Source organism: Bemisia tabaci, chromosome 8, assembly GCF_918797505.1.
Source record: "Bemisia tabaci chromosome 8, PGI_BMITA_v3".
In the NCBI taxonomy this organism is placed as follows: domain Eukaryota; kingdom Metazoa; phylum Arthropoda; class Insecta; order Hemiptera; family Aleyrodidae; genus Bemisia; species Bemisia tabaci.
The window spans coordinates 19685749-19705268 of record NC_092800.1 but is presented as its reverse complement, the minus strand read 5'-3'; the positions used below and the strand labels follow the sequence as shown (position 1 = coordinate 19705268).

The 19520-nt window shown below is 38.9% G+C and overlaps 1 protein-coding gene across 2 annotated transcripts in view; it reads right to left on the bottom strand.

Annotated features, from left to right (window-relative positions):
- Positions 1-16877, bottom strand: part of LOC109044554 (uncharacterized) — a 29302-nt gene extending 12425 nt beyond the window's left edge. Inside the window, exons 1-3 of one of the 2 annotated variants that reach the window (XM_072303820.1) lie at positions 16493-16877; positions 3436-3600; positions 940-1172 (exon numbers count right to left, since the gene is read on the bottom strand). In XM_072303820.1, coding sequence (XP_072159921.1) covers positions 940-1172; positions 3436-3598 — 396 coding nt within the window. In that variant the 5' untranslated portion in view covers positions 3599-3600; positions 16493-16877. Of the gene's footprint in view, positions 1-939; positions 1173-3435; positions 3601-14624; positions 15120-16492 lie in introns of those variants that run through there. The other variant, XM_019062352.2, reaches the window with a different exon arrangement.
- Positions 16878-19520: the final 2643 nt, after the last annotated feature.

Sequence of the window (19520 nt, the reverse complement as noted above, 5' to 3'; positions counted from 1 at the left end):
AACAAAAGAGCAACGGGACGATCGTAGCTATGACCCACGATGGGTATCTCGCATGCCTACCAACATGCGTGAAGCAGCTCTCCTGGAAGCGCCTTGATACTCCTATTCGCATTCCAAGGATGTGCATGCTGCATACGCAAAAATTGAAGGCGTTTCGGATTTCTGTCTTCTCGTGTCAAGTCACCGTGCGCGCGACTCCGATCAAGCACCCCGCACCAGCCATTCAAGGGATGAATTCTATTATCATAACTTACGTATAGACCGATTCAACTTGAATCAGCCTAACAACAATCTCCTTTACCTTTTCGTCGCTCCTCTGGCCTAAGAGTGCATCAGGGTTTCAGCATGAGCCCCAAAAAACATTGAATTAAGTATATTATACACGAAGATTGGCGTACGCTCTAACGTCAGAGGTGCGACGATTTTAGTTTTTCAAGGACGGCCCCAATCATATTCGTTTTTGAACACAAAATTTCATCCGCGTTTTTTGGTTCTTTTGATATTTTGCAACCGTATATAACTCGTGTTCAAATGGTTTTTTTTTTCTTTTTTCTTTTTTTTGCCAGGATCTAAGGGAATTCTTCAATTGCTTTGTCATCGATATTTTTACAAAGACGCAACATGCTGTCAAACTTGTCACATCGGGATTGCATTAAGTAAAAAGGAACCCGCACGATTACAGTGTTTTCAAAATCGTGCAATTTCTTCAGTTCTTTTAAAAATACTTAATTTTTGTACAATTTTAAAATTCACACCCTTATTTTCTTATAAAGTTAACAATTTTTGGGTGGGAAGCAAAAAACTATTTGCCATTTTGAGAGATTTCTCATATAATTATGAAGAACCAAAATTTTTACAACACTGTAATCGCTCTGGTTCTCTTTTGCTAAATGCGATCCATTCTTTACACATACTTGTATCAAAAGACAAAAGACTCACAGGTCGAATTTCAAAATATCGCGATAGAGTTGACTGGATTTGCTGTAGAGCTGCATGACGGGTGACATCTTCGCCTTCACCTTCCTCGTACGCTTGTGGGATGACGCTGTCAACAACAACGCTCAGTAATTCAGGATTCTCCCATAGTTCCGAAAACCCGTGTATCTTCCGTCCTGCACGCTTCTCAATCCACTGTAAGAGCGCCAACCTTCTCCCATACTTTGGGTTTAGCCCTGTTGAGAAAAAATACGCATACTTGAGACAAAATGAAAATAACCTTCGTTTTTTTTTCTATCGTGGACGAGTACCCCAAAAAACTGAATGGAATTTTCCATAAAAAACTCAATTTTTTTTAAAAAAAAGCACCACCCAGTTTAAAAATTACAGTTTTACGGAGCGACGGATGGTCAAAGGAAAAACTAAGGTCTTTTCCAAACTCAGCGCTAAAAATTACATATGCATCAACTATCTAGGCTACCATAAAGATCGCAGTGTTTCGGGGTTTTCTCATTTTTACAACTCGTGTCATTTCTCTGATTAGTGAACTTCTTGCGTTTACCATTCCATAAGTATGTATCCATCTCAGTTGACATGGGTGTTTCATAAAGTATTGAGGTCGAAATAAAAGACTATATTACCAGAGCTCTCTAATATTTCAGGACAAAGATCCCCCTTTATGAAACTTAATTTGGATATTTCCTTCCAATTTTTTATAGACGTTTTTTCACAATTTGAGCTAAATCATTTGAAACTTTCAACGAAAAATATTCATAATTATCCTACAAAACGGTAACTTATTAAGAGACATTTGTCAACATTAGAATGTTCATACGCGCGGGTTGGCGTTTTCCCGTTGCATGGCAGTGCGTGTCTGTCAATTGATTGATAATTCCTCAAATGTAAGTAAAATGCCATCATTGCCCATACAGGCAACATACACATCAATGAATTATTCAATGAATCAGAATCGACCCGAGGGAATGAGCGTTTGAAAATGACCTCTATGTTTCTAGCATTGCGTTAAAGTCTCCGTGGAAGTCCCCTCATACTGCCCATGTCCACCTCAGGATACGTGGACACTTTCAGAATACAGTCAATCGGTGGATGCAACTTCGGTGTGAAGTTAGGTTGCATCGCCGAATTTGAAGGCGAACTAGCGGCGATTTTGTTTACAAGTGATGCGGCACTCCAACTGTAACGGTGTATGTGGAACCATCATCCTTATTTTGCAATGAATGATGGTCCATAGTTTAGGGATCAAAACTAAACTGCCTTGCTGCGGAAAAACACCGCATGAAATCTTGGCTGTTGCCAGCTATGAAAGCACCAATTTTCTGGGGGATTTGTTAATATTTGTCTTTCAATTTTTCAGAAAAAGCTTGTTTGGAATTATAGCTAAATCATCTGAAACTGTTGCAAAGAAAAGTAGACTTTTCACAAAAACAGTACTTTTTCAAAGGACATTTGGCAATATTTGAATGCATATGCGGCGTTTTATGAGTGATAACTCTTTAAATGTAAGTAAATAGGTCCTCGGGATGCATGGAAACATTCAGAGCACAGCCAATAGGAGGGCGTATAGCAGGGCCAAAATGGAAGCAAGAACGGTGAGTTATCCTTGTGCAAATACGAAGATCACTTATTCGTAAAAATCAATGCTGGTAGGACGTAACCACTGAAAGGGTTCATTTACAAGATACCTCCATCAATTTTAGTTTTGAGTACCTTTATGAAGAGAGTATGAACTCTGGACTATATAGAGATCCTAAACAACTCGGGAAATGGCGGCCATTTAGATAGACGGGGTTTTTGTGCCAAGTCTTGGTCATCTATAATTTTTTCACCTTATAGCATAGAAAAGGTCATGTTAAAAATAAATTTTTCAATTGTAATGTACAGAATTAATTTAATAACTGGCTGAACAAGTTCAACTAAGTTCTCTCAGCAAAAGTCAGTACTGCAAGCGAGCAAGTAAGCCACATTTTACTGATTTTGAACCATATCGTCACCTTACGGTCATAGTATCACAAGACACGCGACGTTTCAAAATTTCTGCCGCCATTTCATTTTTTTTTTACAGAGAAATCGTTCAATGAAGCTGTCAGAAAATTTCTCTGAATTTTCTTTGTGCTACCGATTAGCTTCAGTGAAATTTTCGAACGGATTCAACCAACAACTTCTGTGTAAAAAAATAAAATAGTGTTAGAAATTTTGAAACGTCGCATGGCGCTTGTGATACTTTGGCCGAAAGCTGACGATATTTGCATCAGCGTCTTCCGTTTTCTGGGCCTAAGACAGTCATGGAATCTGATATTATATTAAACCAATCTAAAATGGATCCTCAAGTGTCAATATTCTCTCTATGGGGGTACTCTAATTTTAGTTGTGTCGTCACATCTCATTTGATGGGCCGCATTTTACTGTATGATGAACGTAGGTCGATGGATTTGGTTGTACAGGTTTGCAACACTAAAACTGGTAAGCACATATACTTACACGCTAACGTGCGACGGTAAAATTTTAGGAGAAGTCCGAAGAAAACACGAAAACATCGGTAAAGGAGCACGAACAATACTCCCAGTGAAATGTTACCGATCCAAAAACCAAAGTCCAGCCGCCAATCTTCTCCCTCCTCATCCGACCCAGATTGCTCTGCCATTTCTGGAACAGTGAAGTATAAAAAGAATGAAATAAAAATACCTGCTGCCTTGCTAAGGAAAAATGCCGTAAAAAAAGCCGTATGGACCTCCGGGTGTTGCCAAATTTCAATTTATAAAAATAGATTTACCGGTAAACTTATAAATATTATTTTTCCAATTTTTTCAGATAATGTTGTACACAGTTTCACCTGAAATTCCTGGAAATTTCGAGGAAAAATATTCATGACTTTTTTGCATATTAATCATTTTATAGAAGGAAATTCGGCAACTCTGGAATTTTTATGCGGCGTTTTTCCTTAGCAGGCAGTATGCTCGTCTCTCAACAAACAAACATTTTTACGGGCGCAGCAGTGACATATACCTACATTTCATAATTACTTTATTAAGTAATTTATTAATTACTTGATATATTTTTTTAAGAGCTATTATTCCTGTGCGAGTGCTATGCAAACTCAACCTAACCTAATTTAAGCATCTGATATCCTTGCTGTTCCCAATCTTATTTCGTGCTTAAGGGAAAAGACAAACCTTACGTCGAAAGAACTGGACAACACGTATCTCGATCAAAGACATAAAGACGGAGCACTAAAAGCAAAAAATGAAGCTTCTAGAGCTTCTTTTCAATCACCTCTACTATTGGCTAGAGGATTGGCGGCGAAATCGGGACAAGTTTGAATTCAAATGTAGGGCGGGAACTAATAAATAAAATTGCGGAAACAAAGTATTTTAGGTTGATTTTTGCCCAAATTCAGGTACACACTCATATTTTATTAACTTTAGGTTAGTTTCGGTCCGTCGTCGACCGACTGATTTCATTTGGGAGTAACGTAGATCTAGAACTGTAACGGCCTGTTTGAACCTGCAGAACCACCATAAGCAGAAGAAAAACTAACTTTATCTGAGATTACTGCCTGTTACCGAGCAAAAGTAGGTGTAATATATTAGGACGCAGACCGAACTTTCTTAATATAATCGTTTTAAGCATTTAAAACACGTTTCGAAGAAGAAATAAGGAAAAATCAAGAGGACAAGTTCAAATCAAATTTCCGTTTGCCGCCATGGATTCCCGCGCTCATTTACACACTCACACAAGCGCGCAGCGCCGAACCTAGCTTCACTTTTTCCCCGTGCTTTTAGATACGAGCGCTCCGTCTTTATGTCTTTGATCTCGATCGAGATACTTCAACCAAGACCAATCTACACAGGTCAGTCATTCCCGAGGACGAGTTTTGGAACTCTACTGCGCAGTGACGTAGTATTGGGTGCCTACAATGTATTTCTTGTGGAAGCATCCATTGTGACGTAGCATTGAGTGCCGCCGAGTTAGGGCCGGGCGGGGGAGTGAATCTCAAAAAGATGCGCAATGACTGACCTGTGTGGATGGTTATAGGACATTTCGTCAACGATTTTTTGTCCGCGCACCTGTTTTTTCCCAGTAATTTACGTCCACGCGTTTTTCGGCGCGGGAGTTTTGGTCCACGTGCCAGTTGAGACCCAAAGTCAATTGGCCCACATGTAAATACAAACGACAATTGCTCCCAACGTTTTTGGATAAAAATGTAAAATGTCTTGGAGGAATGAGAGTTTGCTTGTTTTTTTGTTTTGTCTATTCGGTTCAACGGAGAATAATATATAGTTGAGAGTTTTGGTAAAAGTGGGGGAGCGTCAATTCCATGAGACAAAATTCACTAAAACTCTCTACACCTCTTTGGTGTAACAGGCCTTAATTATGTTTCAAGATTTTCCCACCTTCTTATACCTGAACCGGATGAACCTCTATATTTGCCTCAGCTAAAGGCTCTCAGATTTTTCCAGTGTACGATAAGTATCTCGATTTATTTTGCGAGGAAAGATCTGTACTTTTAAAGGATGCCTGTCATTCTTAATACGTTCGATTTCGTATAATACTGTGCAACACCTCTGTTGTGAAATAGTTGCTTCAGGCGCCGCCGCACGGCGAGCGGGCGGCCAGCGCGAAACGCGTATTGGCGCCCACAAACCTAAGTGGATACTTCAAGCATTGTGCAATGCGTGAAGTATCCACTTAGGTTTGTAGGCGCCAGTGAGCCTCTCGCGCTGACAGCACGCCGCACACTGTGGTATTGGACCTGAAAAGCTGGCCAAAACTATTTATCACCAGATATTGCCGAGTTTTAAAAATATTTTACAATCAGTACTTCTTCTTAAGTGATAATATGCACAATTTAACCACCTAACACATCATATGACTATTTGCGGAGAGTTTAAAGAGGGTGCAAGAAGCCCTCCAAAAAGTCTTCAAAAGGACGCAAAGTATCTGACTAAAGCGGTGCATTTAGACGAGTTTCTCCTTCACCTAGGGTCTACTTTTCGAAATAAGGACTTTCTATTACCTCATTTATGGTTTTTTTTTAAAACAGCGTAAGTCACTTCAATATGTTTGACAAAACAGCCGATCTCTCACACTGAGGAGTAATTGTACATTTCTCAAAAAATTAATATGAATCATTCTAGATATTAGATTTTTGACAATTTAGAATCAAAATTAGTGCTAGTATGAAAGTGCCGGGACCTCCAAATGATGATTTTGAGGTTAAATTATAAGATGAAAATGAGTTTTATCATAATGAGAACCATTGTAAGGGCAGGAAGCACCTGTGAAAATGATTAATTTTGATGGGTTCCTTCCTAACCCATGGTCCACATCTCAAAGTGAGGGCTCTTCACTGCAAAATTCGTAACAAAACAACATATCTCACTTTTACGAGCCTTCAAATGTGCCTCTCAGCGTAATTTCATGGTGCCAGAGGGCCACTTTTAAAGCCCCACCCCGCGGCAGCATGGACTCAAATTTGTCTGTAAAAGTAAAACATGGCATAAATATGTCTATACTCAAGGATAATGCACGAAGAGATTGTTAGATAACGGATTAAACACTTTTGCAAGACTTTAAAGTGACCCTCCCATCCGCTTTCAAATTATTTTTTTTATCCTTCTTTCGAGGGCGTAGGGGCCAGGGAAACAGGTTGCGTGACCAAATGTCACCCAATTTGGTACTAAATGGGTCAGAGCTGTTGGAAAAATACAATTTCAGTCGTTAATATCGACATAATTTTTCCCATTCATGCTCGTGAAAACGGTGAAAATCGCTCAAAAGTCCATCTTTAAGGTCAAAAATTTCAATTTCCTCAGTTTTCCTCAGTCTGTCACCCCTGAATTCTGAAAATACCCACTTTAGACTATAACATTCCGCCTTAAACCGCTTGAGCGCAGTTGAGCGTAAAAAGAAATCGGACTCTGAATTTCGAAAAAAACGTTTACTTTTACATCACTTTTCAACCTCCTGTGAAAATCACCAAAAATGGAAATTTCAAAAATACTGTGGTTAGTTGTGTAGAATATACCCCTAGGAATGTGTTGCATATCACCGAAGTTCCCTTTTATGGCCGCACAGTTGAAGTCAACTGATCGACGAGTAGCGCGCCAAAACATATCAAAATAATCGCTGAGAATTAGGTAACTTCGTGGTCTCTTCGCGGGAAATTGAGCCGCTCGAAAATTGGTACATACATGTCTACCGGGGTAAAAAACAGTGTAGATTTCGAATATCACATTGGTTTTCCAATAAAATAAAATTTAAAATTGAGGTTTTGGCCAGGTTTTTCGGTCAAATACCACAGTGTGCGCCGTCCCGCTCTCCTTCTCTCAAATGCCTTCTCTCTCAATTTCTCATTCCCATATTGTCAACATAATTTTAGATACCGACTAAAATATAACACTTGGATCAAGTCACCGTTGCTTATTTTACATGTGGGCGTAAACTACTGGACAAAAAAGGTGCGCGGACAAAAAATCGTTGACAAAATGTCCTGAAACCGTGTGGATTGGTCTTGACTTCAACATTTAACTTGAATATTTTAAAGGAACTTAGTTTAAATTTATAAGTGAGTCTTCACAAAAGACTTTGAGTGTCAGTTGATGATGCAAAATTGCACAAATTAAAAAGGTTAGTTTTCCGCTCTGAAGTAAAATCTAGAAGAAAGTATATGACATCCTAAACGGACATAGTATTTTTTCTCTGAGGCAAGTCCAAATTGAATCAAATATTTACATTTCAAACTTGAAAATAAATATAACATTGATGGAATTATTTTTTCAGAAATATATTGTTGATCAAGTGTATTCATCGGAACGGACTTCCTTAGAGGCCGGAAATAATTGTGTTTGCCGTCCGATAGAATACGCAAAGAAACAAAAATCCCCCGTTTTTTCTGCTAATTTATTTGGAATGATTAAAGAAAAATCATTTCGGACCATGCTGTGTTTTTCGTTGTTCGAAAGAAAGACGAACTAACCAAAATATCGCCTCGAAATTTTTTGTGAACTTTTTCTCAATGATTTGGGAACATTCGCAAAAAATTTTAAGAAAAACTGTTGTTTCATTTTAAATAAAAAAAAAAGAAATTAAATACAATTAAATGGAGGTGTGCAACATTGCAATTGGAGACAAATAGACTTTTTTGCGGACTGCCATCGATATTTGACATCATTTAGAGGAAGCGTCTGTGAGATAACTATTCGTCTACGGGTGATGCCCATTTTGCTGATGGTTGGAGTTGAAGGCGCGTCAAGCCAGAAGTAGCAATTAATGATCGTAGGAACGGTTATTTAATGGACAACTAGATATATTTTTCTTTTTTTTTTAAAAAAAAAAAGTCGTCGGTGCGATGGTGTGAGCTCTAAAATTGGTCCAATCGGTTTGAAACTTTACAGAATTTTTTTTCTTTTTTTATTGGAACCTGTCGGAAACCAAAAAGCTGAGCTTTTCCAACTGTTTTTTCAGAATACAAACAACTCGCACCCTCGAGGAACAACTTGAATTCCCAAGAATAGCAAACTCCGCTTTACTGTAACCGTTTTTGTTTTCGCGTCTACTTTCAATTTATTCATTAGCGGATCCAGCAAATTGGCAACATTGTTTCATGTGGAAATGTATCGATTCTTGTAGGGGGCAGGTGCTCCGACAAGAATTGATTATTTAACATAGGTTTAAATGGAGGAAATCCGGTGTTGCCAAATTGCTAGATCCGCCTCTGAATTTATTTGGAAGATCCTCGGATTATCAAAGGCATATTTTCGTTGTAATGCGGCATGCCAGCACATTTATATTCAATTAGAGAGGGAATGGGCATAAGGATGAAAGCGCCGTTTGTTTGACGTCAAACGTGCAAAACATTCACTACGTTTCAGGAACCCACTAGCGAGACACATACCGTCAACCTGAAGTAGGTGAACACACAAAAAGTGCCTGCAATGAACAGTGATACCATCCAATGGGCAGTCATATTCCCCAGCAGTTACTGCTGTATTCACCAAAACATTGTTAGACCTCTTCCGGGTCGATATATTGTTCGGTTAGACACCCGTGTTCGGTGCAGTGAAATCATTCTGGTGGCTAAAGTCAATAAAGATTGATCTCAGATTGCAACGTGATAAGTCCTCGCACATTTGATTTGTTTTTTTCTGAGGGAAAACTAACGAATAGTCTTTATTGAAATTTTCTGTGCATTCTCTCTCTCAAAAATTTGCACAAAATTGCAACGTAATATTTTGATTAATTTTCTCTAAATACGTAATTGAAGATACTCTCAAAAAACAGTTGTCGACAATTTTGCCAAACTTATGGCGTCCAGGACATCCGGCAAAAGTCGATGCCACCGTCGACACCCGATTTCTTTATCAGTAGCGTGGCGTGCTCTGCGATATATCGATTGTTATACCATTTAAACCTATGGAAAATGATCGATAGACAGGGTGTTAGCAGCGAACACCTTAATAATCGATTCTTTACCATAGGTTTAAATGGCATGACAATCGATACATCGCAATTCACGCCACGCCACTGTTCTTTATGTAAGTAATGGCTTACATTTGCTTGTTATTTTGTCGTTACTGGTTTATTGTGCTACACTGAAAACTGCAAAATAAATGCGTGGCCACAATGATGATTTTTGTGGCGGTTGATTTTAATTTTAAAAAATCTGTATATAGAGATACGGGTTTTTGAAGTTTAGCCATGGGGGATGATATGTTACTGCTGCTTTCCCTTACACTGTTTCTCTCCTTCTTCCCTCCTCCGCGCTTTACTACAACTATTAAAGCTGTCCCTGCTTTCAATCATTGTGTGAAATGCTTTCACTCTTGCAATTGAACATTCTTCCCGTTTATTTTTGCTTGAGTTTTTAAGTCTCCTCATCAGCTCCTCAGTGCACATATATTTGAATAAGCAGCGTAGGCCTGTCAATGTTGATTAAAGTGCTGCTCATGCATTTCAAGAGGCCCAACAATCATTCTTAAGAGCGTAATTGACTCATAACAAGTATGTACTATTAATACGATTGACATTTTATCTTCGTGTTGTTTTCCTGCTCTTACAGCATAAATTGCTAAGTAATTAGATCAAATCAAGCGTGAAATCAAAATCTGTCCGCGCTAACAAAGAATTCACATTGGATTTTGTTTATGTTAGCATAATTTGCATGTACCATGAAAGGTTTGCATCAACGCAATTTTTTTAAAGAGTGTACGAAAATTTTTCTTCCAGCTTTTTTCTTAACCTTTTTACGTGAATTATGCGCACAGTTTGAGAGTTTCTGCTGTAATCATCTGCGCTGATCCCTTCAGTGCTACAATTCCAGAGACAATACAATTCTTAGTAACCTATTCTGTGCAAACTTATCTACTGATTTATCATTTGAGGGGTTTGGAGGACAAGGCGCATAAGTCCAGTTTTTGAAAAAATTGAGATATTCATGAATCGGCTAAAATTAGTTTGAAAGTATATTCTGCGAAAAATTCACAACTAAAATCCAAAGTTAAAGCATCAAAAAGTGAGTTTTAACTTTCTCACCGCCATAAGGCTCCACGTAATTTTGAAACTTTAAACACTCATTTCTTGACATAGCAAAAACTGCACTTAAATGCGCCTTGTCCTCCAAGCCCCTCATTCAATGTATGTATTAGTCACTTTTATAGCGCATTAAGCCGCTCTGTGACACCTAACCGTCACTGGAATTTGTCAAGATAGAGATTTTCTGAAAGTTGGCATCCCTTCATTTCTTTTTGAATGTCATCTATCCACCTTTTAGCTGGTCATCTTCTACGACACGCATGATTTAATACAGCCACTCATTCACTCCTGCATGATTACGCGAGGGGCGAGGCATATAATCAACAATCATAAATTCAATCATAATTCAATTTTCATCACTTTTAATTTTATTTTTCACAATCATAACGTTGAAAGCATCTCTAATATCCCGATCTCATTTCAAGCAATCATAGAATTATTTGAACATAACATGTGAGTAGGAGTTGCTGAAGAAAAAACTGCATTCTCAACCCCTTTAAAAGCAAAACAAAGGAGCTGGAATCTCAACTTTGCTCATCCATCCGAGAATAGAATACTAACTAGACACGCACTCTGCCGTGCCAAGAAAAAACGCCGTATAAACATTTGAGGGTTGTCAAATTTCTTTCGATAAAATGATTAATTTTCGAGAAAGTTATTTATTTTTCTCCTTGAAATTTTCAGGAGCTGCATGTGAAATTGCGTGTAAAAAATACCTGAAAAATTGGAAGAAAACTATTCATAAGTTCACCAGGCAATTTGTATTTTATTAAAGGAAATTTTGCGACGCCTGAAGGTTCATACGACGTTTTTCCCTTAGGACGGCAGCACTGTCGCGAGAGTAAGACTGCCATGCCAAGGAAGAACGCCGTATGAACCTTCAGGCGTTGCCAAATTTCTTTTGGTAAATCACGAACTCTCGGAAAATTTGGCCAATTTTTTTAATCCAATTTTTTATATAATTTTGTTCGCAATTTCACCAGAAGTTCCTGAAAATTTTAAGGAAAAATATTCATAACTTCCCTTAAAAATAAACGTTTTATCGAAGAAAATTTGGCAACTCTCGAATGTCCATACGGCGTTTTTCCTCAGCACGGCAGAGGAGTGCAGTAACTAATTTGAATTTCGTTGAAGCACCAATCGACTTCCATCAGAACGCGCTTGGAGCATAAGGGGACTTCTATCCTAGCTTCACGAGTAGTTGATTTAAATGGGTTTTATGATATGAGGACACTAGAGGTACGGAATTCCTGCAGTCGTATCGACTCAGGTGAAACACTTAAGCCCGAGTTCGGTGGTGCATTTCATCTGCTTCACCCTCCGACTACCCCTCCGGCCGTAGCGTCCCTCTTCTTGCCACTTTCACCCCTCGTATTCACCCTCGACTTTCTAGTCTTTACTGCCGTGCTAAGGAAGAACGCCGTATGAGCCTTCAGACGGTGCCAAGTTTCCTTCGATAAAAGCCGAATTTATTAGGAAAATTGTGAATATTTTTTTCCAAAATTTTCAGAAAATTTTGCATTCAATTTAATTTAATTTATCTAAAAATTTCCAGGAAAAATATGCCCGAATGTCGTCAAAAATACATGTTTTATCAAGAGGAATTTGGCAACTCTCTAATGTCCGTACGGCGTTTTTCCATAGCACGGCAATTTTGCCAACCTCCCGTCGATCCCACAATTTTCGTACCCATGAACAGATTCAAACAGTTTAGTGGAGTAATGGTCACAATCACCGGTATCACAGCGTAACGAATCACATAAGGGTCAAATCCACCGAAGGAAGAACTTATCTTTATACATTCGCGCGATTTGTTGGCCTCTAAATTTGCAACAGCACTTTAACGCACAGACACAGGGTAAACTTCAATAGCGCGTTTCTCAAATTCCTCGTCTCCAGTCCTGAAACTTTGCATTTCTACGGAGGGGTCCATTTTTGTATTTTGTGGGTATTTTTTTATGGCAGATGATGCAAAACTGGATGAATTCAACCGAAAATAGCTCAACTGCATTTGATGTTGCCTTATGTTTCTTAAGATCTATTTTTGAGACACCCACGACAGAACCTCACTACATAATACCGTAAAACTCCTCCCCTGGCTTATGAAGAATGTACTTACGAACTTTCAAGAGAGAATGATTAAAACTTCTTTATTGAAGGAATAAATCATGAAAGGAAACCAGGCAACGGTTTATGTAGTTTAAATGATTCCGTTTAGAACCGTTTCATCGAGTGATTTTCATAAATTTATTTGTCAAGAATTTATTTGCCATGAGAAAACTTCTTACAATCCCCTCATTTTACATCTTTCATACCTGTTTGTATGTATTTACTTATCAATCTGACTATATCAGAAACAATCCGATGTACACGATTATCTCACAAGAAATATAAATAAGCTAAGTGTATTGAGAAGTGAGAATACCTTTTCTCAGAAATCCTTTTTAAATACAGGTATTAAACTTTTTAACAAATAACCTAATGAAATTATAAAAAGTATACGAAAAGTAGCAGTTTTAAGCTCCGCAATTTGAATTCCTTGTGCCCAAGTGTATCTATGATGTTGATGATTTCTAATTGAATTACTTAAGTCTGTAGTTTCTATAATTTTTTTACCTCGTGTTTCTTTTCCCTAATTTTATGTTTTTGTGCCTATCTATAGTTTTAATCTTAAGCCATTGTAATTGTATCGCAACATTCTATGTGTTTTATTCGATGCAATAAATATCTTGAATCTTGAACCTTAAGGGGTTTGGAGGTCGAGTAGGATAAGTGCGGTTTTTAGCTATTTCAAAAAATAAGGGTTTAAAGTTTCACAATTGAAGCCTTAAGCTAACGTGTAGAGGAAAAACGTCGCATAAAATTGCGAATGCTGTCACATTTCCTCTTCAAAAATGTTTAGTATTGAGTAGAGTCATCGATATTTTCTCTGATATTTTCAGATCATTTAGATCTGATGGCAAAAAATATTCTTGGAAAAATTCGAATAAAAATAATCACAGATTTCCCTGAAAGCCCACATTTTATCAAAATAAATTTTGCACCGTCCAAAGACTTATATAGTGTCCTTCTCAGCACGGCATGGCAGTGTGGCGAAGAGATAGTTCAAACTCACTTTGATGCTTGAAAATTGGATTTTGGTGGTGAATTTTTCACAAAATATATTTAAATGCTACTTTCAGTTGAAATCCTTAATATCTAATTTTTGTTCAAAAACTGCACTTATCCCACTTGACCTCCGTGGCCTTGAATTCCTCTAAGCTTTGGTACGGTTATCTAATTTTTCCCTAATGCGTCACGTCACATATTCTTTTCCAAAGAGGACGATCTAAAGGAACTACGATGAGCATACTCCTGGGAGGGGGTCGCTGCCGTCCACAGCAAAAACGCCGTAACTCCACTCAAAATTTTTTCCTTTTTTCCAGCATTTACTGCTCTATTACTGCTCTAAGAGAATTCAATAGAGATGTTGCATGTGTGAGGAATTTGCGATTTGACCATTAATTCCTATGTAAAAGTTCACGAGAAACACGATGGTGCCACTGGTTTTCTCTGAAATCAACTCCCAAGCTCAAAAAAGCTCTCAAGTTGAGGCCAAAATGGAGGGGATATCCCACGCTATCCTGAGAGTCCACCTCTACATCAAGACAAACTCTCCATGCAAAGATAGGGAGCAAATACATTGACAGGGCTGCCACTTTATTTGGGGACTCCAAAACTGAAAACACGGCAACCCTGCTAATGTATCTGCTCTCTATCTTTGCATGGAGAGTTTGTCTTGATGTAGAGGTGGACTCTCAGGATAGCGTGGGATGTCCCCTCCATTTTGGCCTCAACTTGAGAGCTTTTTTGAGCTTGGGAGTTGATTTCAGAGGAAACCAGTGGCACCATCGTGTTTCTCGCGAACTTTTGCATAAGAATCAACAGTCAAATCGCAAATTCCTCACGCATGCAACGTCTCTATTGCCATAAAGCTTTTTTCACATTTTTAGTTCCTAATGGTGTGGCGGGGTTGTATTGAAAAACTGAAGGATGAATATTCGTTGGGTATTTTGTAAAACAGCATTTTTCAGCAAAAAATTGAAGAAAGTTTTGAATGGAGATACGGCGTTTTTACTTTGTATAGCAGTTCGTACCTGCGGCGGAAATGCAGCCGAGAGGCGGAGGCGGGGGTGGAAGCGCGGACGCGCGCGCCGCGGGAAGGGTGGGTGCGACTCGGACGTCGGATCGCTGACTGAACCAGCTTGGGCCACCCTTGTCGTGTTCCCGAGGATTCTAATCGAATTACTCCACATTACACTTAATCTAGTTTCGACACGAGGCACCCTCCTCGTCCCCGTTCGCCACCCACTCGCAGGTGTCACCCTTCATCCGCCAGGGACCGACGCGAGTTTTCCCGCCGAAATCCAGATAAGCGCGACCGCGAAAATTCGAACTAGGGAGAGTCTCGCGCATCTCGGATTCGTACCTGTCGGCTGATTATTGAAAACTAGTCTTGATCTTGCACTAAAAAGAAGTATAAAATCCGTTGACTTGGCCGAGAAATGGAAATAAAACATCAGCTGATAGCAAACAAAGGTTACCAAGGAAACCAAGGAATGGTACTTTCATAAAACCAGTTTAGTGGAAAACAGCGTAAGTAGGGCACTTACGTTAATTACCGTTTATAAGTAAACGGTAAATGCGATTTAACCGAAAATCTATACAGTTCTTCATCAGATCAAAATGGACAAATTTACAAAATTTGAGACAGCTAACGTAAATCTAACGATAGTTATCGTGAACGAAAGAATTGCTGACATAGATCCGGTAACTATTATAGGTGGGATGGGATGGGATCATAGTGATATAAAGGAAGCGTTTGCACCTCGAGGATTGTTTGCCCTGTGACGTAGGTCGGTACAACTTGGCCAGCGCAAAATCCGGAAATCGAAGTATGAGAAACGGACCATAACGTCCGATTTTTTTGCTTAAATCAACTCATTATATAATTTCAAACACTGTATACAGTATTACTTTTTCCCATAAACTACACCATTTCCAAGAAAATTGATAATGAAACTAATTCGTACCGACCCACGCCATCAAAAAACTCCAAGATGCCCGAGATGCAAACACCTCCCTTTTTTCCTCTATGATTGAAATTGATAAACAAAGCGATAGAATATGAGGACGAATGGAAAATGAAGCCATGCTGAGGAAAAACGTCGCATGAGCATTCGAATGCTGCCACATTGCTTCTCGTACTTTTTCCTCGCTTTTTCCTTTTTAAAGGAAAGTTGCGAATAGTTTTCCCTGAAATTTCCACAAACATGGGATCAAATTGCGAACAGAGTTCTGAGAAACCGGAAGAAAATATTTACTGGAGTTTCATACGGCGTTCTTCCGCAGCGCGGCAGTATTAATTGAAACATTTGTCTACATAGTACTCAAAAACCCCGAGTAAAATACATGCTGAGTGGAGTCTATTCTCGGGAGTAATTTTCACTATTGCGGAGCGGAATCTACTCTTTTTGCGGAGCGGAATCTACTCTTTCTGCGGAGAGTTGTACGCTCTAATGATGATAATTTCACCTCGCACTCATATTAATTTGGATTTCACGGCTCTATATACTGCCGTACTAGGGAAGAACGCCGCATGAGCCATCAGACGTTGCCAAATTTCCTCCGGCAAATCACCAATTTTCAGGCAAATTTTTGAATAGTTTTCTGCCAATTTTTCAGATAATTTTGTTCGCAATTTTACCTGAAGTCCCTGAAAATTTCAGGGAAAAATATTCATATCTTTCCTCAATAATAAACATTTTATTGGAGGAAATTTGGCAACTCTCGGATGTTCATACGGCGTTCTTCCTTAGCACGGCAGTATAGGCTACGGCACCAAATTCACTACCCACTCGATTTTCAACAATGGAACTATGAGGAAGTATGTAAGTAACGCTGTACTCATACTGCGTCAACTAGTCTTTGTAGACCTAATTTTAGATTATGGCGTAAAACTCACCCAAATTTTTAAGCGTTAGTTATCAATTCGTTTCTTGGTGCCCAGACGTCAAAAAAAATTGAGTGAGCTGAAAAGAGCAGAATTATCACAATTTGCTCTTGTTAGACGCAGAAGTCAACGCACTCAGTCACTGCTGATCACAAAAAGCACTTCGATCACTAATACAATTCGCGGGAGAGCTTTCAGCGATTCGGCCAGAATTCAAACTTGTTTTTCAAGTGAAAGGTAGGGGTTGCAAAGTTAACTATACCGAGAATCAAAAACAAAAAAAAAAATAACAATCAACGCAACAAAAGCTCACAAACGCGGAGAGAGCAGAAAATCTCGACGAAAATCGAATCCGTTTGATGAACGAGTGTCAAACGTCACTCAAGCGGGGTAAGAGGGGGGGGGGGGTGCGTCATCGGCGGCTCCGAAATACTCGAGCCCATTTTGATTGATGGATCGCCGAGTGACGCCGATGCGCTGTCGCTTGGAGATTAGTCTCAATAACCGTAGAAATGAGATAATATTTTTCAATAATAAACTGATTTTTTCGACCCCCCGCCCTCTTCCTTGCCCCACTCCCGCCATTTCGCCGCGTTCACGCTTTTGAGAGTGTTTACGATCGTGCAGAATTCTTCAGTTCAGAGTAGAGTGCCATCATACGGAGAGTACAAACATTTTGTTAATTTTGGAGGTTAGGTCATGGAGCTTTTAGGGCCCAAAAGGGTAGCCAACCTTAAAACTCAAATTATTCGTAGTGATTTGTTATTACAATTGTTACATACCGTCGTTTGTAAAGCACGTACTTGAAGTGGGTTTTGCATAAGTTTACTATTTTTTGCGCAAGAGCGCTCATTTATAAACATTCTTAGCCATCTTGGTTTGATATTGGAATCTGAAGATTGGCAGCGGAATTTTTTCAGGGTTTTTTTGTTTTAGAAGGATGACTGCCGTTTTGAGCCTTTGAAGCCCCATATTTTGACATGTCCGCACTATTTTCATCTAGGTAACTACTCTGCCGTGCTAAGGCAAAAGGCCGCATGAACATTCGAGAGTTGCCGAATTTCTTCGAATAAAACATGTATTTTTGAGGAAAGTTATGCATATTTTTCCTTGAAATTTTAAGATGTTTTAGATTAAATCGTGAACAAAATTGACCGACAAATTTGAGGGAAAATATTCACAATTTTCTCAGTAAATTCGGTTTTTATTGAAGGAAATATGGCAACGTCTGAAGGTTCATACGGCGTTCTTCCTTAGCACGGCAGTACTGTAGTTCAAACACATGGCATCTCGCTTTGATTTGGAGGCTGGAACAACGATCTTGCCAGTTATCACGTATACATATCAAACTAGGTTAGCGTGTGTATTGGAGTCATTTTTAAATCTGGGTGGAAATTCGTGTATCTTCCCTGGAACAAAATCGTAAGGGAAGTGTGCTCAAAATGACGGGATCACGAATAATTTAAAAAATTAACTTTGATCCACCATTCCATCTCACCGTAAGGGAGGCATAACAAAAAATGTCGTCTAGCACAGTGAGAATGCAGTGAGCACGATCATTAAGATCTGTGGCTAAGTTTCGACTAAAATAATGTTGATGAAGTGGTGGTAGGCTGAATCTTGGTGATGAAGATCTTTAATTATTCGTCCTGTATCTTTGAAGAGTGCGTGCGTGATGCCTTACTTCACTGCTTACACGGTGTCCGGCAACACGTATGTCTTTGAGCATTCTTCGAATTTGAAGGCGTTTTATATCCACCAGGAATTCCGTTTTTCACTTGGTTGCAATATGATGTTCAACAGGTCATCGGTCCCAAAAATCACTTTTTTCGCAAAAATGGCAAATAGCTCACGCGAGAGAAAGATAAAAAGAAAAAAAAAACAGAAAGAAAGGATATAGTCCGGGTATAGAACTGGACAAAGACGATTTTTTTTCTTTTTCAATTTACTCCCGTCTCATGCTGCATGATTTTCACGAATTTTTTCTTGTCTGATGCCATGGAATCCTTATAATCTGTAAGAAAATTACAATTTAAAAAGTTCATATTCACTTTTATAAGTTCTTACGGTCAAAGAATCAAGATTACTACTAATATCGTATGTAAATATTCCTCATCCAACCGATTTAATTACACATGCTCATAATGCTATCCCACCAAATTTAAAATGCAAATATTGATGGTCCGTGTTCTTCTTCTCTTGCCAGATTTTTATTTTGCATGAATTTTGATCAATCAATATTTTTATACTGTCTTGAAATCTCCCATAAAATTCTCAAAATTGTATGCTAGAGTTAGTTCTCACAGTTTTCAATCGGTTACAAAAGTGGAATCTTACTAAACCACGCCACCCGTAAAAAAACGAGTCTGATTCAGTTTGGCGCTGTGTCTAAACGATCAGTATTTAAGGTGTATGGCTTTACCATTCTTATTGCATTCGAAGTGTCAATGAGAGATTCCTGTTTCATCACAGGGAGTACTGCAAGTAAAACATTTTCAGAGCATCCTACATGTTTATTATCACCAAAAACCAACTGAATCGATGCCAGCTAAGAGGGCGTGAATCCAAAGAATCGTGAGTCCTAACGCCCTGCGTATTCTATGAGAGCCAGGGCTAAAGAGTTTTTGGACTTAAGTCTTTTTAGCACGCAACGATTTAATTGAGGGGGTAGGACTGTAAGAGTGAAAGTGGCCAAATTACGACTATAAAATTTCACCTAAGAACTCAATTCTTTTATGATCAAGGCTGTGATAGGAGTGCGTGAATGCCCATCTTTTTACCTTTTTGGAGATGTGTAGGATTTTTCTGGTGCCGAAAACTAACACGTTTGCGCGAATACTCAAAATTCAACGAGGAAGCGTCAATCTGGCAACCTTGGTAGTTTGTGGTAGATAACTACATCGTGGAAGACTGTTAATTCCCTCTTCATAGGGGAATGTCTCTCTTCGATGAAGAGCTCCCATAGCACGAATGACTCAGAGAGCTTCCACAGACATTCAAAAAGTGAACGAGGGGCCTGCCGCCTGTGGCTGCTTGCGAC